Here is a 23,592-nt window from a genome sequence, read left to right on the forward strand (position 1 = left end):
TCCATGAGCCCCCATACTAAGATAAACAGTGCTTCATAGTTTAGGGTATAATTAACATCACATTTTCTCCCAGAAGTAAATCACAGAGCTTGCTGACCCTGGTCCTTTTATCTATCTGTCTGTCTGTCTGTCCGTCCGTCCGTCCGTTCGTCATGCAGCTGTTCCAGAGAGTGTAAAGTCGGATCAAAGTCGCACTCAAAGTCGCACTGGAAAGCATGCGACTTTGGAGTTGCACAAGTGTAAATGGAGTCTTAATGCATGTATCAACTAAGGTTCAGCCTTTCTTTCCCAGTAATATTTAACACCTTCCCACCTGACCTATTATAACATGACATCTGGGCGGGATCCCTATTATTTTGGGAGGACATCATAGGACATCCTCAAAAGATTGCACCTCGTGCGTGCACCCTCTGGTGCGATCTGTAACCAGCTGTGTCCACTGGTCACAGCCAATGACTGGCCACTACCCCGGTCTGCTGCCAGTGTCATGTGATCTCTGTGACTAATCACAGCAGACCCCATGATAGTTGTAAACAATGAATGGCTTCCTTTCATGCCATTCATTGCTTACAGCTGTGCTGCTAGCTGTGATTGGTCACAGTGATCACATGGTACAGACTGGGCTAATCACAGCCCATCTGTACGATGTGATCAGATGTGGCTAGTCACAGCTGATCACAACAATAACTACTGAATGAAGCAGTTTTGTTCAGTAAAAATGTTTGTTTATACCAGTGAAATTCACTGGTAGAAGCAATCATAATGTGTAAAAAAAAAATAATAATATATATATATATATATATATATATATATATATATATATCCTGATCACCTGCCCAGAGTAGTACAATGTTACTATGGAAACATTGTATTGCCCTGGTCACAAGAGTAAAACAAAAATCATTAAAAAAAATTGAATAATTTTTTTTTTAAAGTACAAAATGTGTATATATATAATTAATATATATATATATATATATATATATATATATATATATACAGATTTTTTTTTTTTTTACATACTGTCACCAGTCAAGTGTGTCACCGCCACACCCAGTCACATGAGGACGCTGTACTGTATTTTTAAAAAAAATTTCTTCATTTTCCACATAATTATGACAAAAAATGACAACTTCAAAAAACTCGCCATGCCTCTTACTAAATACCTCAGACTGTCTACCTTCTGAAAAGCAGTCATTGGGGGGTATTTGTACTGTCCTGGCATTTATTGGCCTCAAGAAATGAGATAGGCTGTCAGTACATCAGGATTTATTGATTTTCAGATATATACACCATAGTTTGTGGATTCTCTAAATTTCCTACAGACTAAATAATATACACTGATTTGGGTTATTTTCACCAAAGAAATTAGGCAGAATATATTTACAGAAAGAATAATTATTTGCAAAATGTTATAACAGAAACAAAGAAAACATTTCTTTTTCAAAATGTTAATTCTTTTTTTGTTTACAGCACAATAAATAGAAAAATCCAGTGGTGATTAAATGCCACCAAAGGAAAACTCTGTGTGAAAAAAATATAATATGGGCACAATGTTGCATGACCACGCAATTGTCATTGTGACAGCACTGAAAGTTGAAAATTGGGCCTGGGCAGGAAGGGGGTGAAAGTGCCGGTATTGAAGTAGTTAAGTAGTCCACAATAAATTCAGTGGACTGTATATTGGTTTTATGTTTGTTTCCTTTATTTATGTATTATTGCCAGGACAGCAAAAAATAGATTTCTAAATATAATTTTTAGCCAGGTACAGGGGCGGACTGACAACTCATGGGGCCCCCAGGCAATAGGGGATCATGGGGCCCCTGTGTCCTTGCCTAAACTCAAAAAAGCCTATGAAAAACGTACCAGGGGCATCTCATGGGGCCCCCTACTGACCAGTGCCCGAGTTTCCAAATGGTCAGTCCGCCCCTGGTCAGGTATATCTCAATTATTGCATCTTTAATCGAGAGTGGGCAGCATACTTTTTCCAGCACTTCAGCAGTAGGCTTGTGGCTCGCAGCAGCAGTAGTAGGAACACAACAGCCAATCAGTTTTTTTCTCCATCTCTCCTCTCTTCATGTCCAATTGCAGAACACTTTGTATTCTTTGAACCCAGTGTCAAAATGATTATTTCCTATGATTGTCAGTGCCATCTAGTGGGCATAATGTGGTATTTTCCTGAAACACCCGAATTAGAAAAATACTGCATTATGGCCACTAGATGGAGCTGATGATTAAAAGAAACATTTATATTCGACAAAACAGGAGAGTAACTCTTTACAACTAGACAAATGCTTGTGACAATCGTCAAGTGAATTTTTAATAAATAGACTCTTCTGTTAAGATTTCACTATTTGGAACCTAGCAGATTTTTTTTCTTAAAGTTTTTTTTCCCGGTGTTCTTCTTCAAGCAACACAGCACATTGCAATACAGTGAATACTCACATCTGTGTGTTGTGGTGTACCGTAGCTCTGGTCCAACGCTGGACTGACATTCAAAGTGAATGGCAATACACAGGCAATAAATGTTTACGCGCTGATATCAGTTATTAACCACGAATGGTAATACTGGTGGCTAAGGGCAAAATCCATCGCTATTCGTAACATAGCTTGCAGCTGATGGGTCACTCTACATGCAATCAGTAACAAGGATGCCTTTGATTAAGAAACACTGAGCAATTTTATCCGTCATGATGGAATGCTGCTCTCTGCCACATGCAGCTTATAAGATCGTATTCTGTCATTGTTTTACTTACAGCTGCTGTCTATTGGCAATCAATACTGATCCCTATCAGATTCATTTTGTATATTTGTTATTTTAAATCCAAATTCAAAATTTACATTTCAGAAGATGGCTATATTCATTCTATTTTATTTTTTTCTTTTCTATTCTATTCTAGTTTTTATTCTATTCTTTTCTATTCTGCTCTATTCTATACTATTCTTTTCTATTTTATTTTCTATTCTATCCTGTTTTGTTTTATTCTATTCTGTTTTATTCCTTACTTTCTATTCTAGTCTTATTTTCTATTCTACTCTGTTCTATACTATTCTATTCTTTCCTATTTCACTTTCTATTCTATTCTGCTTTATTCTATTCTACTCTGTTCTATTTTGCTTTATTCTATTCTATTATGTTCTATTCTATTGCATTTTATGTTATTCTATTCAGTGGTGTATTTAGGTTTTGTGCTGCCCTAGGCAACACAAAAATCACCCGCCCACACCAACCAACACAACCCCCCCTTCTCCCTCCCGAGGAGAGAGAAATTACATTGACCAACACCCCTGCATCACACCTGGGAGAGCCTTCCACTACCCCCCCCCCCCCCCGGCGATAGAGAGACATTCATCTTCACAGCACTGGACATCCCCGGGAGCGAGAGCCAGGCTCTACATACACCATAAAACAGCGCGCAGCATCTCTTGGATCCCACCTGGTTCCCATGGTGTCCCTTCTTTCATCCATTCTTCTAGGGGGAGGTGCTGCCCCCCTGAAAAATGCCGCCCTAGGCAAGTGCCTTGTTTGCCTTGTGGTAAATACACCCCTGATCCTATTCTATTCTTTTCTATACTATAAAGCAGCCTAAGCAGGAATCATCATCTTATTTCAATGTTATACCTCAGCATATTTATGTTTCCATTTCAAATTCATTTTCAAATTCAAATAATTCATTTCATTATCATTTTATTTTGGATTTATTAAAGTTCGTTACTATTGTGATTCAGAAATTTGGATACATCCGAATCTCTGAATAACAAAAATTTTGTCCGAATTTTGTTTCTTAATGAAAGGAATCACACGTCAACTTTCAGTCAATTTTGACCTTGGCAAGTCCCCTGGCTGTGGTGGAATTAGTATTACTGATTGTTTCTGATCAAAACAAATACCTGTGTGTGCCAGACAACCAATTATTTCTGATAGATATGTGTTGCATCGTTCAATGTTCCAATTGATGGTGAATGACTTGCAATCAATCAAAGATCAATACATGTATGGCCACCGTAAAGAGGAAGTTCATCCCTTGGGGTTATTTTGTTCTTAACCCTATCTTGCCTGGTCTGCTGGGTTGAGCTAATATAGCCATCTCACCCGACCAGCAAATCTAGCGCCGTCCTGCTGTCATCCAGCAAAAACCACCACTCCTCAGGTCCTGAGCCACTAGCTTCTTTCTGGGTTATTTTGCATTGCATATTTTGAATGTCATAGTGAAAAGTGGGCTTTAAAGTGGTTGTAAACCCTTACATATATCCACTGAAGTGACTGGCCTCAGGTGAGACACAAAGGTGAAAGAAATCCTCCTACCTGTTTACCTGCAGACTTTCTTTTCTACAGCTGTTCAAAGTGCTGAATTTATAAAGCTTGTCTGTGCTGCCAGAAAAAAAGGGGCAGAGAGAGGAAATGACACACTGCAAAGCTCAGTGAGGAAAGCTCTGATAGCTGATTGCAGGAAAGGGACACCCCTCCCCCCCTACACACAGCACACAGGAACAGAGTTGAGGCTGTCACCATGTCTCTCTTGGTGTCAGGAAAACTTTTGAGAAGTGACTTATGCAGATAGCAGAGGAACAAAGCAGGAGACAGAAATGACACTTAGTGCTCCCAATGGAGACAAGTACACATATGCTTTGTTCATATTTCATGTCTGAGGTTTACAACCACTTTAAAGTGTATCTATACCCAAAACCTTTTTTTTTTTTAAATTTTGAATGGACAGGGGAAAGGTTGAAACCTTGTAAGGTTTTACTGTTTTTCAGGGCTCCTTTAGTGGGATTTCATGTCAATGTTTTACCAGACAGGAAATGAGGAAAAATCCACAACAGGGGAACAAACAGAGGTTCTAGCATCCCCTACTTAACTTAAAAAAGTACTCTTTATGTTTTCTATCTATGTTGCTGTTGGAGAGATATCTTCTCACTTCGCATCCTGGAACATCATTTTTAGAAGATACGAAGTGAAGGAAACTCTCCAATGGCAGCAAAACCTGTCAGGAGCGCAAATCATTCCGTATTCTAAATGTTTTTCCTATACATACAGTTTGGGGTCTATTCATACAAAAGTATGAAGCACTTGTGCAAGCTGAACAAAAAATTCTCTTATTTTTCTAATAGATGAATTCCTGTATCATCAACTCCATCTAATAGCCATTGAGGTATTTCAGAAAACTATATTGCATTTTGGCCACTAGATGGAAGTGATGATACAGGAATGAATCTATTAGAAAACACAGGAAAATGTAGATTCTGACACTCATGTAATGAATGATATCTAAATAGTTCTCTTTAACCACTTGCCCTCCTGAGGATTTACCCCCCTTCCTGACCAGGCCATTTTTTGCGTTACGGCACTGTGTTATTTTAACTGATAATTGCGAGGTCATGCAACGCTGCACCCAAATTAAATTTATGTCCTTTTTTCCCCACAAATTGAACTTTCTTACAGTGGTATTTGATCACCAGTGCATTTCTTATTTTTTGTGCTATAAGCAAAAAAAGATCGACAATTTTGAGAAAAATAACAATATTTTTGACTTTTTGCTATTAAACATGTCCTGTGAAAAAATCTAATTTTGTCATAAATTTAGATCAAAATGTATTCTGTGACATGTCTTTGCTAGAAAAAAAATCCCAATACGTGTAAATTAATTGGTTTACGTGAAAGTTATAGCGTTTACAAATGGCGGTATAGATAATGGGATTTTTTTTTATTTTTCTACTAGTAATGGCAGTGATCAGAGACTTTTAGCAGGACTGCGACGGACATTCCGACACTGGGGGGTAAATAACTTGGTGTCACTGACACCCCAGTGACACCAATACAGTGATCAATGCTAAAAAAAAGCACTGACACCAAACTAATGACACTGGGCAGGAAGGGGTTATTATGAGGGGCAATCAAAGGGTTAACTGTGTTCTGGGAGTGTTTTACTAGAAGGCGGGGCTGTGTTCTTCACTGTAAGCACACAGATTGGGATGGCTGTACTGTGTATCCTAGATTGTAAGCTCGAAAGAGCAGGGCCCTCGATCCCCTCATGTTTTGCATTGTATTGGTATTGTTCTGTCACATGTTCTGTCCCCTTTTGTAATGTACAGCGCTGAGCGAACTATTGGCACTTTATAAATACTGTATAATAATAATATAATAATATAGCCATCCCGAGCAGTGTGACTGAGCTGACAGGAAGATTGTTTGTAAACAAAACAATCTTCCTTCCCATCAGAGATGCTCGGTAATCACTGGGCGCCGGCGAGAAATTACTGGTGATTGATATCTGTGGCCGCAAATTGCAGAATGATGTATATATACGTGATCCTGTGCACAGGGGCCACCCTGTAGCAGTATATCTGCTAGATAATAGTCCAACAACATTCAATTGCCCTTATTCGCACAGAACAAATGTATATGAAGCTTCACAGGATGAATAGCTTTTTAGCTTTTTTTTATTATGAGTACACTCCTTTTAATTTTAGAATTGTCTCTATATCAATAACTTAAGCTGAGTCTGCCTCAAATCATATAAACGTCATCATGCTTATGGCTAACATAGAAAAGCAATACTTACCAACATGTCAAAAACATCAGCAGTTCCTTTATTTCTCTCAATACAGGTTTGGTATAATCATGGCACGTCGATTATTGCATCTGCAGTGCTTATGCTGTAGAATTTCACTCGAGCAAGAAAGTATAAAAATTACTCGTATGACCGAAAGGGCTCCACCTTTCAAACGACTTTTCATTCGAGTAATATGTGAATGTTTCAATTTTTGTAGAACGAACGTTCCTCTTCTACATTAACTCTGACAAGTGCATATACATAAGGCTACTTATGATTCTTCTTGGCCAGGAATACATTCAACGAAATTCCTGTTAGATTCGAAAAAAAAAATTCTATCCTCGTTCTTCAATTTTTTCGCTTGCTCTGGCCAAAGACGATTGTCAAATACTCCCCTTTAACTCTTGGTTAATTAACCTCTGGAAGGTTTTACCTCGGTCATGAACTGAGCATTTTATGATATTCAGCACTGTGCTACTTTAACTGGCAATTAACGGGGTCACAGATAGAGCTCTCTTTGGTGGTTTTTGATCACCACTGGGTTTTTTTTATTTTCTTGCGATATAAACAAAAAAAAGACTGAACAGTTTGAAAAAAAATATATTTTCTACTTACTGTTATAAAACATATCCAATAAAAATGTAAACATAAACTTTCTTCATAAAGTTAAGCCAAAATTAATTCTGCTACATGTCTTTGGTAAAAACAAATCACAGTAAGTGTATATTGATTGGTTTGTGCTAAAGTACAAAAGTCATAGTGTCTACAACTATGGCGGTGATCAGGGACTTATAGTGTGACTGTGATAGGGTGGAGGGCAATCTGGTGCTAACAGACATCATCTGGGAGCGTCACTGACATTGATATCGCTAGTGACACAGTGATAATACTGTACACTGACACTCAAGGGTGGACTGACAACTCATGGGGCCCCCGGGCAATAGGGGATCATGGGGCCCCTGTGTCCTTGCCCAAACTCAAAAAAGCCTATGAAAAAGATACCAGGGGCATCTCATGAGGCCCCCTACTGCCCTCGGGCAGTGCCGAGTTACCAAATGGTCAGTCCGCCCCTGCTGACACTGTATAATGATACTGGTTGGGAAGGAATTAACATCTAGGGGCAATCAAGGGGTTAAATATGTGCCTAACAATGTGCATTGTGTGCTGCTTTTACTTTTCTATCTTGATGCTTTTTCTCCCTGCTTTTCAGGGAAAAGAAACATCTAGATCTCTGATCACTTTACAAAGCCCTATGTGTTTGTAAACACAGGACTCTGTGCTGTGATGGGACACAGCTGATCAGTAGGTCTCAGCCATCAATCATTGGCCGGGACCTGCTAACAAAATTGAACTGTCTAACCATACCCGGAAAATCCAACCAATGTGCAGGTACGTGATCCAACTACTGTGGCCAGGCGGCAGGTAGTAAAAGCGGAGCTCCACCCAAAAGGGGAAGTTCCGCTTTAAGGACTGCTGCCCCGCTCCCCATTAAGGATTGGTACCTTTGAGGGGAGAGTCAAAGTCAGGTACCCTCTCCCACTTCCGGTCCAATCGCCTCCTTTCCTGTAGTCTTTTGGGACACGTGACAGGTCCTAGAAGACTACAGGACCATTCATGAAGCTCAGCGCTACTCTTGCATGCGCAGTGGGTACCCGGCTGTGAAGCCGCAAGCTATCACAGCCGGGTGCCCACACTGAAGATACCGGCCTTCTGGAATCCATGACGGACGGTGAAACGGGCTGCGGGGGACACACCACGGGACTGAGGGACAGGTAAGTGGCTGTTTTTTAAAAGTCAGCAGCTACAGTTTTTGTAGCTGCTCACTTTTATTTTTTGACAGGTGAGTGGAACTCCACTTTAAGCAACTATTCTGACAACAACAAAGTTCTAATGAAATTCCACAGGTGTAAGGCCAGCTTTAGCTTGAAAAATAGATGAGTATTGGATATGTATCTATTATCTGATCTTTATCTGTTACCTTGGATATATCATCTGCCTTTATATAGACATCCTAATGTATTAGTGGTGAGATAAATGAGATAAGTGGTCATAAAGCCCTCTCAGCATGAGTTGGCCATCTAGACAGTGAGCGGTGGCTCTAATGACAGTGCATAGGTTAATATACTTAAGACAAGCCTCTGCCTACTCCTTCATAGATATAAATAGGAGACGCAGCAGACACCTGTTTTTCTCCAGCCTTGTGCAAAAGGCAGCTGTCCTCCACTAGGAATAGAAGTGACAGACATAAGACACAGCCTCCCTTTCACCCCCAAACTCCAATTCCCCTCCTGTCCTGCACAAACATATCAGGATCAAAGCGCTGAGCTGATCCCACTATTTCACACAGGGGCGATCGTATTGCTGCTAGAATGCACATGGAGGCAGGGACAGTAAATGGAGGAATATTAACTCACGGTCTCTATCTACATCAGTGATAAATTGCTCTGCTCTCTAATGGGTCCCATTGTAGGCATATGTGGCAGCAGGAATTTGTGATCAATTTGTGATCAAGTTGTTGGCGGGTTGCTGCCTCTGGTTGTGCCAAATTGTGTACCTGCCTTGATGTGGTCAGTGGCACTGGTGGCTCAATTAATCTCACGTCCTTGTGTTTTTGTCCCTTGGTGGTCCTCATGCATGTGGTCCTTGTTTCTTTTTTGTATTTGATTTACCCCTCCTGGCCTTTGTTTGAAAGGATGACTACTGGCGCAATATGATTTGGTCCAGGATTGCTCAACCAGGGTTCCATGGAAACATGAGGTTCCTTCAGAGGTCGCCAGGGGTTTCTTGAGCAATGAGCAATTTTTGCCTCTTAGATAAGTTCCCACTGACACCATGATCTTTTTAGCTCTCTAAAGGGGGTTATTTTTCCCAATGAACACAAGCGTAAGGAGCAATCTTCCCACTGGCCATCACACTAATCATGTGTTGTAGATATAGTATTTTTAGCAGGCGTTACCTGAGACTGGATAGTTATTTCAAGAGGTCCTTTATGTTGAAAAGGTTGTCAAAGCCTGGTTTGGTCTACAACAGGCGTGTCAAACTCAAATAAAAATTGGGTTGCCACATTATACCTACTGGCGGCCACATCTACATTGGTTTTACCCAAAGACGTGGCTCTTAAACTGTATGTGAAACCAAAAACTATTTTCTTAGTTTAGGATAGCTTGGGAAAGGATTAGACACCCCCACACACACACACACATGCTTCCGTATAAGGTTTTTACTGATATCCAGGGCTCCATTAGAGAGATTTTCCCTTGCTTCCGGTCCTTCTGACAATGTTTTACCAGATAGGAAGCAAAGGCAAATCTACAACAGGGATCCAGGGAGAAACAAAAATCTTATAGGGAACCTAGCCTTCCTATTATTATACAGGATTTATATAGCGCCAACGGTTTGCTCAGCGCTTTACATTATAGTGGGAGACAATACAGTAACAATACAGTTCAATACAAGAGGGATTAGAGGGCCTTGCTCCTTGGAGCTTACAATCAAAGGAGCAGCATTAACTGCTTTTGTCAACCCAACAAAAAAATCCACCATGGTCTGCTACAACCCAATTGTAGACCAGTATTGATGACATTCTGGTATCAGTCAACAGGCTTCTACTATCTATGGACCTATAAAGAAAATAATTTTTATTTCTGCCAGTGTTGGTGAGTTCCCTTCACTTCTTGTACAATTTTATCAGCAGAACAGGAAGGGAAGGGAAATCTCTTTAAGTCCTGGTTCACACTGCAGAACTGCACCGCACTCCTGTACAAATCACATGCTATTTGTATGCGGTGCGATCAGGGGTGGACTGACCATTTGGGAACTCGGGCAGTGCCCGAGGGCCCGGGGTCAGAAGGAGGCCCCATGAGATGCCCCTGGTACCTTTCATAGGCTTTTTTGGGTGTGGTTTGAGTGAGGGCAAGGACACAGGGGCCCCATGATCCCCTATTGCCTGGGGGCCCCATGAGTTGTCAGTCCGTCCCTGGGTGTGATTAGAGCCATACATTTTGTATGGCTCTATTCGCACCGCATCCACACTAAAAAGGTGCAGGACCCTTTTTTGGTCTGCAATAGAATCGGTTCGCATGGGTATTCACACCTATGCAATCCGATTCTGCACATCACACCATGTTTCGCGGACAGATGTGGGGGTGTCGTTAACTTAACATACACATCCGCATCTGTTCATGTGGGGTGCGATTGTGATGCGGTGCGGAATTCGCACTGAAAATGCTGTGAATTCTGCACCGCATCAGTGTGAACCAGGGCTTAATGTCTCTTTGTAATTTCTGAAAATCATTTCAATATTCATAAATCTGCAACTTTTAATAAAATAATACTTTGTGATCCTGCAATTCAGGCACTTTCTGATACAGAGTGACAATGCTATGCCTTGGTCTCCTAATTGTGTTTCTCCATTGTTACCCAGTAACACTGACCTTCAATGGAGACTTCATGTAGCTATTTTAATGCACACTACACAACCATGGTCCACTGTTGTCACCATCAGGAAACCCACCTGAAAAATGCCATGTAGCCATTGCTGTAGTTCATGCATGTAGACAGGAAGTAGCTGCCAACAGGCTACGGAGATCAATAGATGGCTCAATTTTCCCTCATTCGGCTCAAAAGCTGAAAACGTAAAAATCAATCGATTCTCTCCTTCCCTCCCCTTGAAGGGCCATCCACGGCTCAAATTTTGGCTGACTGGTTGAAATTCAAGCCATCTATGGCCAGTTTACCACAGCCTCTGTAAAAACCTGACAGAGCTTCTAATTCTTCCTCCCATGATACAAAACAAGGGTTTTGACTGGACATACGATTTTAAGCCTCATGTGCACAGACGCAACAAACACCGCAGTTAAATCTGTACATCATTTAGTTTTAAGGATCTGAACACAGAACTATTATAGCCAATGAGTCCATGCACATGGCAGCTTTTAATCCATATTCAAGTGCGGCATTCAGATCCCTTAAAAAATATCCAAATCCCAGAATCGGAGCCTAGTGTTTTCCCATAATTTATGATATATGTAAATGTTTGTGCTATCATTTCCATGCATATAGCACAAATGCACTCTATTGGAGCTTCCTGCATCCTAGTACTGAAGGACACTAGCTGGTAGGAGCTAGGGGCAGGCGGCCTGAGTCTCCTTGTCAGCCTAGTGTCTTTTGTCACTTGGTATCACTATTGGCCATGGTTATTGTTCAGGGTGGACATGTAAATAATAGTTTGTAATCAGTGGGCGCTGCTGCTGCTGATGATGTTGGAATGAATGAGACACTTACAGTCAGGTCCATAAATATTGGGACATCGACACAATTCTAACATTTTTGGCTCTATACACCACCACAATAGATTTGAAATGAAACGAATAAGATGTGCTTTAACTGCAGACTGTCAGCTTTAATTTGAGGGTATTTACATCCAAATCAGGTGAACGGTGTAGGAATTACAACAGTTTGCATATGTGCCTCTCACTTGTTAAGGGACCAAAAGTAATGGGACAATTGGCTTCTCAGCTGTTCCATGTGTTATTCCCTCATTATCCCAATTACAATGAGCAGATAAAAGGTCCAGAGTTCATTTCAAGTGTGCTATTTGCATTTGGAATCTGTTGCTGTCAACTCTCAAGATGAGATCCAAAGAGCTGTCACTATCAGTGAAGCAAGCCATCATTAGGCTGAAAAAACAAAACAAACCCATCAGAGAGATAGCAAAAACATTAGGCATGGCCAGAACAACTGTTTGGAACATTCTTAAAAAGAAGGAACGCACCGGTGAGCTCAGCAACACCAAATAGCACTCTTGAAATGAACTCTGGATCTTTTTTCTGCTCATTGTAATTGGGATAATGAGGGAATAACACACACATGGCCATGGAACAGCTGAGAAGCCAATTGTCCCATTACTTTTGGTCCCTTAACAAGTGGGAGGGTCATATGCAAACTGTTGTAATTCCTACTCCATTCACCTGATTTGGATGTAAATACCCTCAAATTAAAGCTGACAGTCTGCAGTTAAAGCACATCTTGTTCGTTTCATTTCAAATCCATTGTGGTGGTGTATAGAGCCAAAAATTTTAGAATTGTGTCGATGTCCCAATATTTATGGACCTGACTGTATATGGTGGCCATGCATGTGCATAGTGACAAGACTTCAGTTATTCAGCAATTCATTAATGACTGAGGACCGGTCATTCTGTGCATGTCTGACAGCTGATTAAAGACCTCTGTGCACCCATCATAGACGTGAATACTGGGATGTGCATGAAGATCCATACTGCCACTGCACCTCTCAGCCTGTCGTTGAGTTTTACAAGATGGCTCCATGTGGCTGCATAGAATACCTATCACTCCACAGGCCTTTGTATGGATGTAGGTGTCTATGCACCCATGTGAATGAAGTCCAAAAGTTAACCACTGTTGAAAGTGCAGATGAATGTAAATAAAGGCTGCTCACGCTAAATAAAAACTGCAAGAGCTGTGAAATAGACTGAAAAATCAAAGTTGCTATTGCTAGTTTACATACAGTCATTTTCTCTGATTGGAGATTGTGACATCACCACCTGCCACTCCACCTTATCCAATCAAAGATAAATGTAAGGCGTTTCATGAAAGAAAGAGAAAAAATCTGATCACTTTTGAAGACATTGCCATAGTTTTTTTCTTTCTGGTTCTGATTCTATACAATCTTTTTAACTGGTAGAAGTTGTCAATGTTTTTTTTCAATTGTTAGGGAAGGAGATTGTTGACAGATTGTTAGGATATTAGCCACTTGCCCTCCTGAGGATTTACCCCCCTTCCTGACCAGGCCATTTTGTGCATTACGGCGCTGCGTTAGTTTAACTGACAATTGCGTGGTCATGCAACGCTGCACCCAAATGAAATGTACATCCTTTTTTTCCCACGAATTGAGCTTTCTTCCGGTAGTATTTGATCCCCTTTGCGGTTTTTATTTTTTGAACTATAAAAAAAAAAAGACCGACAATTTTGAGAAAAAAAACAATATTTTTGACTTTTTGCTATTAAACATGTCCAGTAAAAAAATTAAAAAAATTTAATTTTGTCACAAATTTAGGCCAAAATGTATTCTGCTACATGTCTTTGCTAAAAAAAAATCCCAGTATGTGTAAATTAATTGATTTACGTGAAAGTTATAGCGTTTACAAATGGCAGAATATATACAGGTATTTTGTTTTTTAATTTATATATACAGGTGAAACTCGAAAAATTTGAATATCTTGCAAAAGTTCATTTATTTCAGTAATGCAACTTAAAAGGTGAAACTAATATATGAGATAGACTCATTACATGCAAAGCAAGATAGTTCAAGCCGTGATTTCTCATAATTGTGATGATTATGGCTTACAGCTCATGAAAACCCAAATCCACAATCTCAGAAAATGAGAATATTGTGAAAAGGTGCAATATTCTAGGCTCAAAGTGTCCCACTCTAATCAGCTAATTAAGCCATAACACCTGCAAAGGGTTCCTGAGCCTGTAAATGGTCTCGCCGTCCGGTTCAGTAGGAATCACAATCATGGGAAAGACTGCTGACCTGACAGTTGTGCAGAAAACCATCACTGACACCCTCCATAAGGAGGGAAAGCCTCAAAAGGTAATTGCAAAAGAAGTTGGATGTTCCGAAAGTGCTGTATCAAAGCACATTAATAAAAAGTTATGTGGAAGGGAAAAGCGTGGAAGAAAAAGGTGCACAAGCAGCAGGGATGACCGCAGCCTGGAGAGGATTGTCAGGAAAAGGCCATTCAAAAGTGTTGGGGACTTTCACAAGGAGTGGACTGAGGCTGGAGTCAGTGCATCAAGAGCCACCACACACAGACGGATCCTGGACATGGGCTTCAAATGTCATATTCCTCAAGCCGCTCCTGAACAACAAACAACGTCAGAAGCTTCTTACCTGGGCTAAAGAAAAACAGACCTAGTCTGTTGCTCAGTGGTCCAAAGTCCTCTTTTCTGATGAGAGCAACTTTTGCATCTCATTTGGAAACAAAGGACCCAGAGTATGGAGGAAGAATGGAGAGGCCCAAGGACCCCGAGTATGGAGGAAGAATGGAGAGGCCCAAGGACCCCGAGTATGGAGGAAGAATGGAGAGGCCCAAGGACCCCGAGTATGGAGGAAGAATGGAGAGGTCCAAGGACCCCGAGTATGGAGGAAGAATGGAGAGGCCTAAGGACCCCGAGTATGGAGGAAGAATGGAGAGGCACACACTGCAAAATGCTTGAAGTCCAGTGTGAAGTTTCCACAGTCTGTGTTGATTTGGGGAGCCATGTCATCTGCTGGTGTTGGTCCACTGTGCTTCATTAAGTCCAGGGTCAACACAGCCGTCTACCAGGAGATTTTGGAGCACTTCATGCTTCCTTCCGCAGACGAGGTTTATGGGGATGCTGACTTCATTTTCCAGCAGGACTTGGCACCTGGCTACACTGCCAAAAGCACCAAAGCCTGGTTCAAAGACCATGGGATTACTGTGCTTGATTGGCCAGCAAACTCGCCTGACCTGAACCCATAGAGAATCTATGGGGCATTGCCAAAAGGCAGATGATAGACAATGCAGAAGAGCTGAAGGCCGCTATTGAAGCATCCTGGTCTTCCATAACACCTCAGCAGTGCCACAGGCTGATAGCTTCCATGCCACGCTGCAATGAGGCAGTAATTGCTGCAAAAGGGGCCCAAACCAAGTACTGAGTACATATGCATGCTTATACTTTTCAGAGGTCGATATTGTTCTATGTACAATCCTTGTTTTATTGATTGCATGTAATATTCTCATTTTCTGAGATTGTGGATTTGGGGTTTTCATGAGCTGTAAGCCATAATCATCACAATTATGACAAATCATGACTTGAACTATCTTGCTTTGCATGTAATGAGTCTATCTCATATATTAGTTTCACCTTAAAGTTGCATTTCTGAAATAAATGAACTTTTGCACGATATTCAAATTTTTCGAGTTTCACCTGTATATATTATTTATTTTTACTAGTAATGGTGGTGATCAGCGAATTATAGTGGGACTGCGGGACTGCAATGGGCATTCTGACACTGGGGGTAACTGACTTAGTGTCACTGAAATCCCCAGTGACACCAATACAGTGATCAGTGCTTAAAAAAAAGCACCGACACTGTACTAATGACACTGGGACACTGGGCAGGAAGGGGTTAACTGTGTGTTGTGTGCTGCTTTACTCTGTGCTGTGTCCTTGTGAGTCACTGTAAGCACGCTGCTTTGCATGTCTGTGCTGTGCACAGCCATCCAAAGCAGTGTGCACGAGCTGACAGGGAGGAAAACTGTATTGTTTACATACAGTTCTCCTCCCCATTGGAGATGCTTGTGAATCACCCGGCGCCGGTGAGTAATCACCGGCCGGGACCAGTTGATCGACAGCCGTGGCCGCGAATGGGAAGGGTGCGCGCGCCTCGTGCGCCCCTACCCGGAAATTCAAAATCATGTATATATACGTGAGTTTGCGCACCTGTGTTGCCCTGTAGCAGTATATCTACTATAGGGCGGTTGGGGAGTGGTTGGTCTCATGTGATCAATGTCATGGGGTATAAATGAATGGGAAAATTAACGATGTTTAGTGATTCATTTCCAGATTCCATCTAGTTGTGTAAAGAACAGAGGAGGTCAATCAGTCAGCATTCATTTCTACTACCCAATTTTTCATGTGCAGGACTGATTGCTCAGTCATGCTACTCAGTATCTCTTGTGTAGCAGCTGGCATTAAAAGTAATGTTATACAAACAAAGAGACTAATCTCATGTTATTTCAGGAAGACTCACCTGTGTAGCCAAGCCTAGTTGGCAGCTGAACAGCTCACAGACAAATGGACTTGAATTCCTTTTCTAAATAAGTGACAGCTAGGACACTTCCTAACAGATGTCGTAATGCCCCTCCCTCCCACAAAAAAGAAGAACTAAACATCACTGAGATAAGTCTAAGTCCATTAAAATAACAGAATTAAAGGGTTATTATCTGAAGTTAAGAGCTACAGTGTGTCTCTCCTTCACAGAGCAGGAATATTTAATCCAACTGATATGTTCTACAGAAGAAAACTGGCCAAACTTTCCTTATATGTAAAATGACATGCTGTAACCCATAGCAACTGAACAGATGTCAAAGGAAACTTTTGGTGGCTGGTTGGATTTATCCATTTCGTAGTTTTCATTTGTGATCAAAAGTTGGTAGACAGTAGTTGGAAGTTGCCATGTGTGTGACAACAATTAGGCTACCTATAAGACAACAATGATAAAGGAAACCTATGGATGAAGCATAAAGCCCACCACTGATGATCCTCTCTCCTAAAAATACTAGTTCCCTGGTTGTCATTATCCAATAGCTTTAAGTAGATACTGAGTCACTAATCTGTAGCTAATATGCAGATTAAGAGTTATGAGGCACTCCGACTTTCTTGATGAACTTCAACAGGAATATTGATCTGTAGGGCTAGAGATTTTTGGCCAATTTTCATTGAACAAACAATCTTTTTTCTTTGTCTACTTTTCCAACATAAGATGATCATAGAATTGTATATAGTATATATGGGCAATTCCTTTGTTTGTCTAGCGAAACAGCCAAAATTCTGGTAAGCACTGTCTGATACTGGCTACACCAATTGGATTCTCGTTCAGATACCATCAGTTAGATCCACAAAATGTATTATTAGACAGGATTATTATAGCGCACAAAGTTAAGGGAGACAGTACAGTTACGATAAAATTAGGACTAGAGAGTTAGGAGGGCACTGCTCATGAAAGCTTACAATTTGTGAACAACATCTCTGCAGGGTGAAGTTCTACTTAAACAAACATTCCAATTATATCCAGTCACACTATGCCGTTGTTGGTAAACTTTGTTGATCTGAAAGGTCAAACCTGTAACAGGATCCTTAGATGATCTGAAAAACCAAATTGCAAACTGAGTCTGAATGTGTGTGATCGGCATTTTGTCTACGGGTAATGGTCCGATATGTAAGGGACCTATGCTAAGCCGTGACAAGACTTGTTGAGGGAACTGTAGTATAGCAAGCAGAGATGTGAAGTAGTGAGAAGAGATTATATAAATAGTGAGAAAAGACTTGATGATGTGATTAATGGGATCCCAAAAATCATTGAGGAGATCAGAAATAGTGAGGAAAGATCTAAAGTGGGAAGGAGAGATCTCACGTGGTTAATGGCACCCCGGAAAGTGGTGAGGATTGACCTAAAGTGGTGAAGAAAGATTAGAGTTGAAAAGCTCAGTTTTGAAGCGATGCTGAATGTTCTTTGGCTGTGTAGTCATCTTTGTGTCACTATCTTGGCAAAAGTCTCCTGTGAAATGTGGCAGAGCAGGGAAGGTCTATAAAGTGCAGCTGTGCTACTTGGAAAGCTGAACATGTCTGAATGGAAGATGATACCTCCCAGAACCTTCACACGGAACCATCAGCTTCTCACAAAGCATTCACATGGATCTCTCAGCATCTCATTGAACCTTCCCCCATGCAGAAACCAATAATCCCTTAAATTCACAACTGTGCAATACCAGCCTGCTTATCACAATCCTTCATAAACACAATGCACCAGCTACCTAGAACATTTCATGGTCTGCCACATCTGCATATGATCTAGCTGAGGTGTGCTACCTTAGAAGATATCTATAGGCTGCTGCTGACTTCTGAAAATATTAGTTGCCAAACTGTCATGTTGATCTGGTAACTTCAGTTTTTCACTTTATTTGCTGCATGCTTGTACTGCATTAGTGATTCAGAAAGCAACGCTACAAACAGCCAGACATAGAGCATTTTCAGGAGATGGGCAATGGCAGCCTGTGTATTACTCTCCATGCAGGCTCCCTTTAAGGGTTTGTTCACAACTTGTCCATTCAGCTGCATTTTTCTGCACTTCACTGCACTGCACGTGTATGGTAGAGGCACACAGAAAACAGTTTTTTTATGTGCTGTGTTCACACCATATATGTGTGATAGTGTGCAGAAAGATGCAAAACTTTATTTTAGTTTTGGATTGAGTTTGGAAGAATTAGAACCACTGTCATCTGAGGATATTCACCCACTCTATTGTACCTGGTGACCATTATCACTGAGACAGGAAGTGCAGGGAAAATAAACTTTTACAGTTGTCACCAGAGCAAAAAAGTGAGGATAAGTCATCCAATGGTGACAATTGTTCGAGAGATGAATGCGAAATGAAAATGAAAATTCTTTAATTTCTTTTTATGTCCCCAGGATAAGAAGTGAATGGAGATCTCCCCAGCAGGACACAGACAACAAACAATAGCTTGATTGGGGTTTTAACCACTCTCTACTCTTTCCAAAACCAAAGAAAAGGTGTGTGTGTGTATATATATATATATATATATATATATATATATATATTAAGTATTCATTTTTAAGGCTGATAACTGTCACTCTTCAAAAACAGAATGTATAATGTTATATCCAAGCTATATTGTTGTCATAATATTGCCATGTTGTGCACAGGCTGACTATCATAAACTACTTTGGCCCGTTTTACTGGAACACCATATCTATCACAGGTTTTACGACATGCTAAAGCCTGCTCTTAAAGTATTTTCGTCCACATACTTTCCATATAAGATGACAGTCATTTCAAACTTATGTCACCCTATATTTTAAAACAGAGATTCAATATCCTGTTGCCCATTTTTTTCTACCCCATTCCTCCCTCTCTTCATGCCCCCCTTCCTTCCTGAGTCCACCTGTTGCTAAGAAAGCAAAGGCCCATATTTCCTAATGACTCCATAAGCCTCATGATTAGGGCTGTAAACACAGCGAAACACAGACAACTGTATCACCTTATCCCATATACATCTGCTCTGTCACAGACTTGTCATGTTCTAGTCTTACACTCACTATGTCAGTTATGCAGATCTGCCCCTATACATTGCACATTAAATGGCTTCATTTGTACCCTGGGTTGGTCTTCTCATAGTTACAGCTGCACCCCTATAAGAAACTTTGCACAGCTTAAGCATCAGTCCAATTGCTCTTGCTCATATAATGTACCCCACACATTAGCCTACAGCATCATACCATATCTGCAGCAAAATTACGCACATAGGAACAAAAGTGACAACCTTACTGACCGAACATAGAGATTACTTGACTTATTCAATAGATTTTGCATTGACCAATTGCAACCAATCAGAAGGCACTCTGCTAAAGTCAAACTGGAACAAAATGGATTCTGGTTGGTTGCTATGGATTTCTGTACTTGCAGTTAGCACTAAAGACCACAAAACTGCACAATTTCAAGATGTCTTCCATATGCAAGTGACAATAGAACTAAAATTGACCATAGTTGGGACCAGGGGCGGAATGACAACTCATGGGGCCCCCGGGCAATAGGGGATCATGGGGCCCCTGTGTCCTTGCCCAAACTCAAAAAAGCCTATGAAAAAGGTAACAGGGGCATCTTATGGGGTCCCCTACTGACAACGGGCCCTCGGGCAGTGCCCGAGTTTCCAAATGGTCAGTCCGCCCCTGGTTGGGACACTTTGTGTACAGTGTAAACTGCAAAAATGAATAGAGGTGTTTGCTGAGAGTTGGGGTAATTATTCAAGAGTCTTACCATTTTGATTAATAGTAACCCCCGTATTTGATCACTTTGTTTTGAGAGCTTTTAATCACTCAATAAAATGAATCATATGGTTCTGTATTTTCCTCCTTCCATAGCTAACACAATTAAAATATTCAGTTATGCATCATCATTGTGGTATACAAAAACATCTCAGACTCTGGCTTTTTTAAAAACTCTTTAGGACCCTTTCACACTGATCAGTTTTTCAGTTAAAAAAAGGTGGAAGAAAAATGCATGAAAAATGCGTTTCATTTGCATTTTTGACTGCTTTCACACCACTCTGTTGCAAAAAAGTGGTAAAAACGCATAATCTTCCGTTTTTCTAACTGAAAAACTGATCAGTGTAAAAGGGCCCTTATTTACTCTCGATAAATGGAGGGAACACATATCAACAACCATAAATTGGGTGCGGTCATAAGTCACACCCTTTCTTCATGGCACCCAATGTCTTGTTCCAAGTCCATTATATGATGCATTTGATGACTATGGATGCTATTTGCACACCTGATGTATACCAATTCCCTTCTCTATCTGTTTCTGTACCCCCAAAACTGTTATTTTCTCTCTTTATTAAATAAAAACTGATTGAGTAAAAAAAATATTTTTTTTATACCTTTACAAAATATACACTGGTGTATGTTTTTGCATTATTAAGGATGCAAATGGCAAATTACTGTTGACACCATCCAATCCTATTGAGCAGATCTGTAATTGGATGATAATAAGAGTACAATCGGCAAGAGTGGAGATACAGCCTGTACTTGTAACTGTCCATGAGACAGATAGGTCCTGGTATAATACAGTTTTCTAGCCCTGGCGGGATTCTAGATCCTAAGATGCCAGACAAAATAAAACAATATTTGAACCAGTGCTATGATCAGTATCTCAGTTCCCTTATGTAAGACATAAAACTATTTGCATCAGAGGTACAATTCCTAGACATAGATATAGGTTATGCTACTGTACATGAAAAATCGCCATTAATTAAACACTCTCCACAGCCCAGGACAGCATGACACCAATATTCAGTATATAATTCCCCCCTTTAATTCAGGAAAACATGGTGGATGACAAAGCCATCTATCATTATTGGGGACAGGGCAAAACTTCCGGTGACAGCTCCTTTCAGTGATGACTAATGAATGAGCGTGCGTATGTGTGACATTCATCTCTCATACAGTTAGGGAATGTGCTTAGTCGTATCTCTAAGCGGTACAATTTCTGAAACCTCCAGCATACAGACAGAGAAGTGTTGCCCATAGCACTCAACCAGACTCCACGTTTGACATTTCCAGTGCAGGTCCAGAATGAAAGCAAAATTCTAACTGGTTGCTATGAGCAATGGACCTTATTTTTCCTCTTACTCCAGATTCTATAAAACATCCCCGTGTTCATAGGTGACACTTCTCTGGACTGGAAACTGGAGTTGTCTGCTATCATTCCAACACTGACTCAAGGTAAAAAATCCATTGGTCTCAGTCCACTTACCATTTTGACGGTTTACCCCAATGCCTGCGGAGAGAACGGACAGGCAGGAGGTGTCTGCTAGCTCCTCAGTACAGACACTCAAAGATTTCTCTTTAAAGAGTTCCCTCCAATTTGTACTGTGCCCATTCACACACCTGCTCCCACTTCGGCCCTGATTGGATGCCACTAACTACTACACCCCCCCAGTTCCAATCCCATGCCAGCTAACCCCTGATTGGATAGACGGGCATTTTACCAAATTTAGCCTGTGACTTGGGAGGGGGGCCAACACAAAAATAAAAGACCAGGTAAAGAGGGAGGGGTCAGTGACAAGTATGAACACATGGCACTCTTCTCACTGTAAATAGTTAAAGGGAATTTCCAGCACTTGCCTTCCCCCCCTCTCTCCAAGCAACCCCTCCCTATGAAAGTGCTGGAGCCCCCGGATTTACGACAAGGTCTGAAAGGGCCAGAGAAGAATAAGTATCGGATAACTTCTTCAGCCCCTACCACCAGGGAACAGATTAGAAATAGAAGCAGCTGCAAACGTGACTAGCCATGGTACAATCTATGTCGAGAGGTGCAGGCAAACAGACTATTTACTCTTTGAGTGATGTCAAGTAAAAAAGGTATAAAGAAGGAGACAGATCATGGTGTAGGGTGTCAAATGCCCATTCGAATCTGCTACAAATGTGCATTACACTGTACCAGTCGTTTAAATATCAGTTTTGAATCTGAATGCTCTATGCGAAACTTGCTAGGTGTAGAGAAATCTATCTATCTACCTATCTATCTATCTATCTATCTATCTATCTATCTATCTCTATTTCTTGTATGCATTTTACCTGTAATGCTTTGCAACATACCTATACACCTTTAAAATGTTAAGCCAGCCATAGATGGATCAAATCTTGTCTGGTTCTGCTGCTTCCATTGATCGACTTGGGTAAAACGAGCCTACCTGATTTTCTACATGCAATTACTGCTACGGTAATTTTTGTGTTCTGCCAGCAGAGATAACTCCCCACCTGCAGAACATAATAGTGCTTCCGGAGGGATTTCCCCATCAACAGTGACTGTGTTGATGGGGGAATTGAGCTATTTTCTGTGGTGAAAGGAAAGAAAATTGAATCATCCAAGGCTTGCCTTAGTTCATCTTTACAAAAAAAATGTAAAGGTGAACTAACACCAGACGTCCTCTGCACCCTATGCACCTGGTCCTCGCAGTACTTACCTATGTGGTTGCCGAGGGGGTGGTTATCATAGGGGTTCATGGGGAACATGGTGTCGTGTGTACTATCAGGTGTGACACTGTGCCAACTCCTTGAGTGTATGTGCTATACATGGGCGGACTGAACATTTGGAAACTGCCCGAGGGCCCGGGGTCAGTAGGGGGCCCCATGAGATGCCCCTGGTACCTTTTTCATAGGCCTTTTTGAGTTTGGACAAGGACACAGGGGCCCTATGATCTCCTATTGCCCGTGGGCCCCATGAGTTGTCAGTCCGCCCCTGCATGTGAGATGTTAATCCTGACTAAACCAGCAACCCCCCTACTAATACAACCATTTGCCTTATTTCATGTAGGCATGTTCAAGTTTATGAGCTCCCAGAGGATTCACACCTCATGGGCACACACTACTGTGGTTAAATACATTTGGATCCTATTTCGTAGTTTAGATTTGGTTTATTATGATGACGGTTGGAGACTCTGGGGCCCTTACCCTCTTATGCTCTGGTTTCTCCCCAACTTGGGCCACCGCTGACTACTAGCTGGACTACCCATGGAATTAGGAATGTTCCCATATTCTATTAGCTCTTTTCTGCCTTAGCAGATATACTTTTTCAACCCAATTTATTTTACTTTAACATTACCAGTTACTTAATACTCCCCCTGAGGAGGCCTCTGCTGCTCCTCTGACCCCAACCTCTCTCTTATTCTTATCCCTCACCCCTACT

At 41.1% G+C, this 23,592-nt stretch overlaps 1 protein-coding gene across 1 annotated transcript in view; it reads right to left on the bottom strand.

Moving 5' to 3' along the window:
• The window catches only part of TNNC2 (troponin C2, fast skeletal type), a 60,260-nt gene extending 38,516 nt beyond the window's left edge, over positions 1 to 21,744 (bottom strand). Inside the window, exon 1 of the mRNA XM_089673411.1 lies at positions 21,658 to 21,744. Coding sequence (XP_089529537.1) covers positions 21,658 to 21,660 — 3 coding nt within the window. The 5' untranslated portion in view covers positions 21,661 to 21,744. The remainder of the gene's footprint in view (positions 1 to 21,657) is intronic.
• Between the last annotated feature and the right edge of the window lie 1,848 nt (positions 21,745 to 23,592).

This window comes from Staurois parvus, unplaced genomic scaffold, assembly GCF_062004578.1.
Source record: "Staurois parvus isolate SC_StPar_1 unplaced genomic scaffold, SC_StPar_1.0 ptg000137l, whole genome shotgun sequence".
NCBI lineage: Eukaryota > Metazoa > Chordata > Amphibia > Anura > Ranidae > Staurois > Staurois parvus.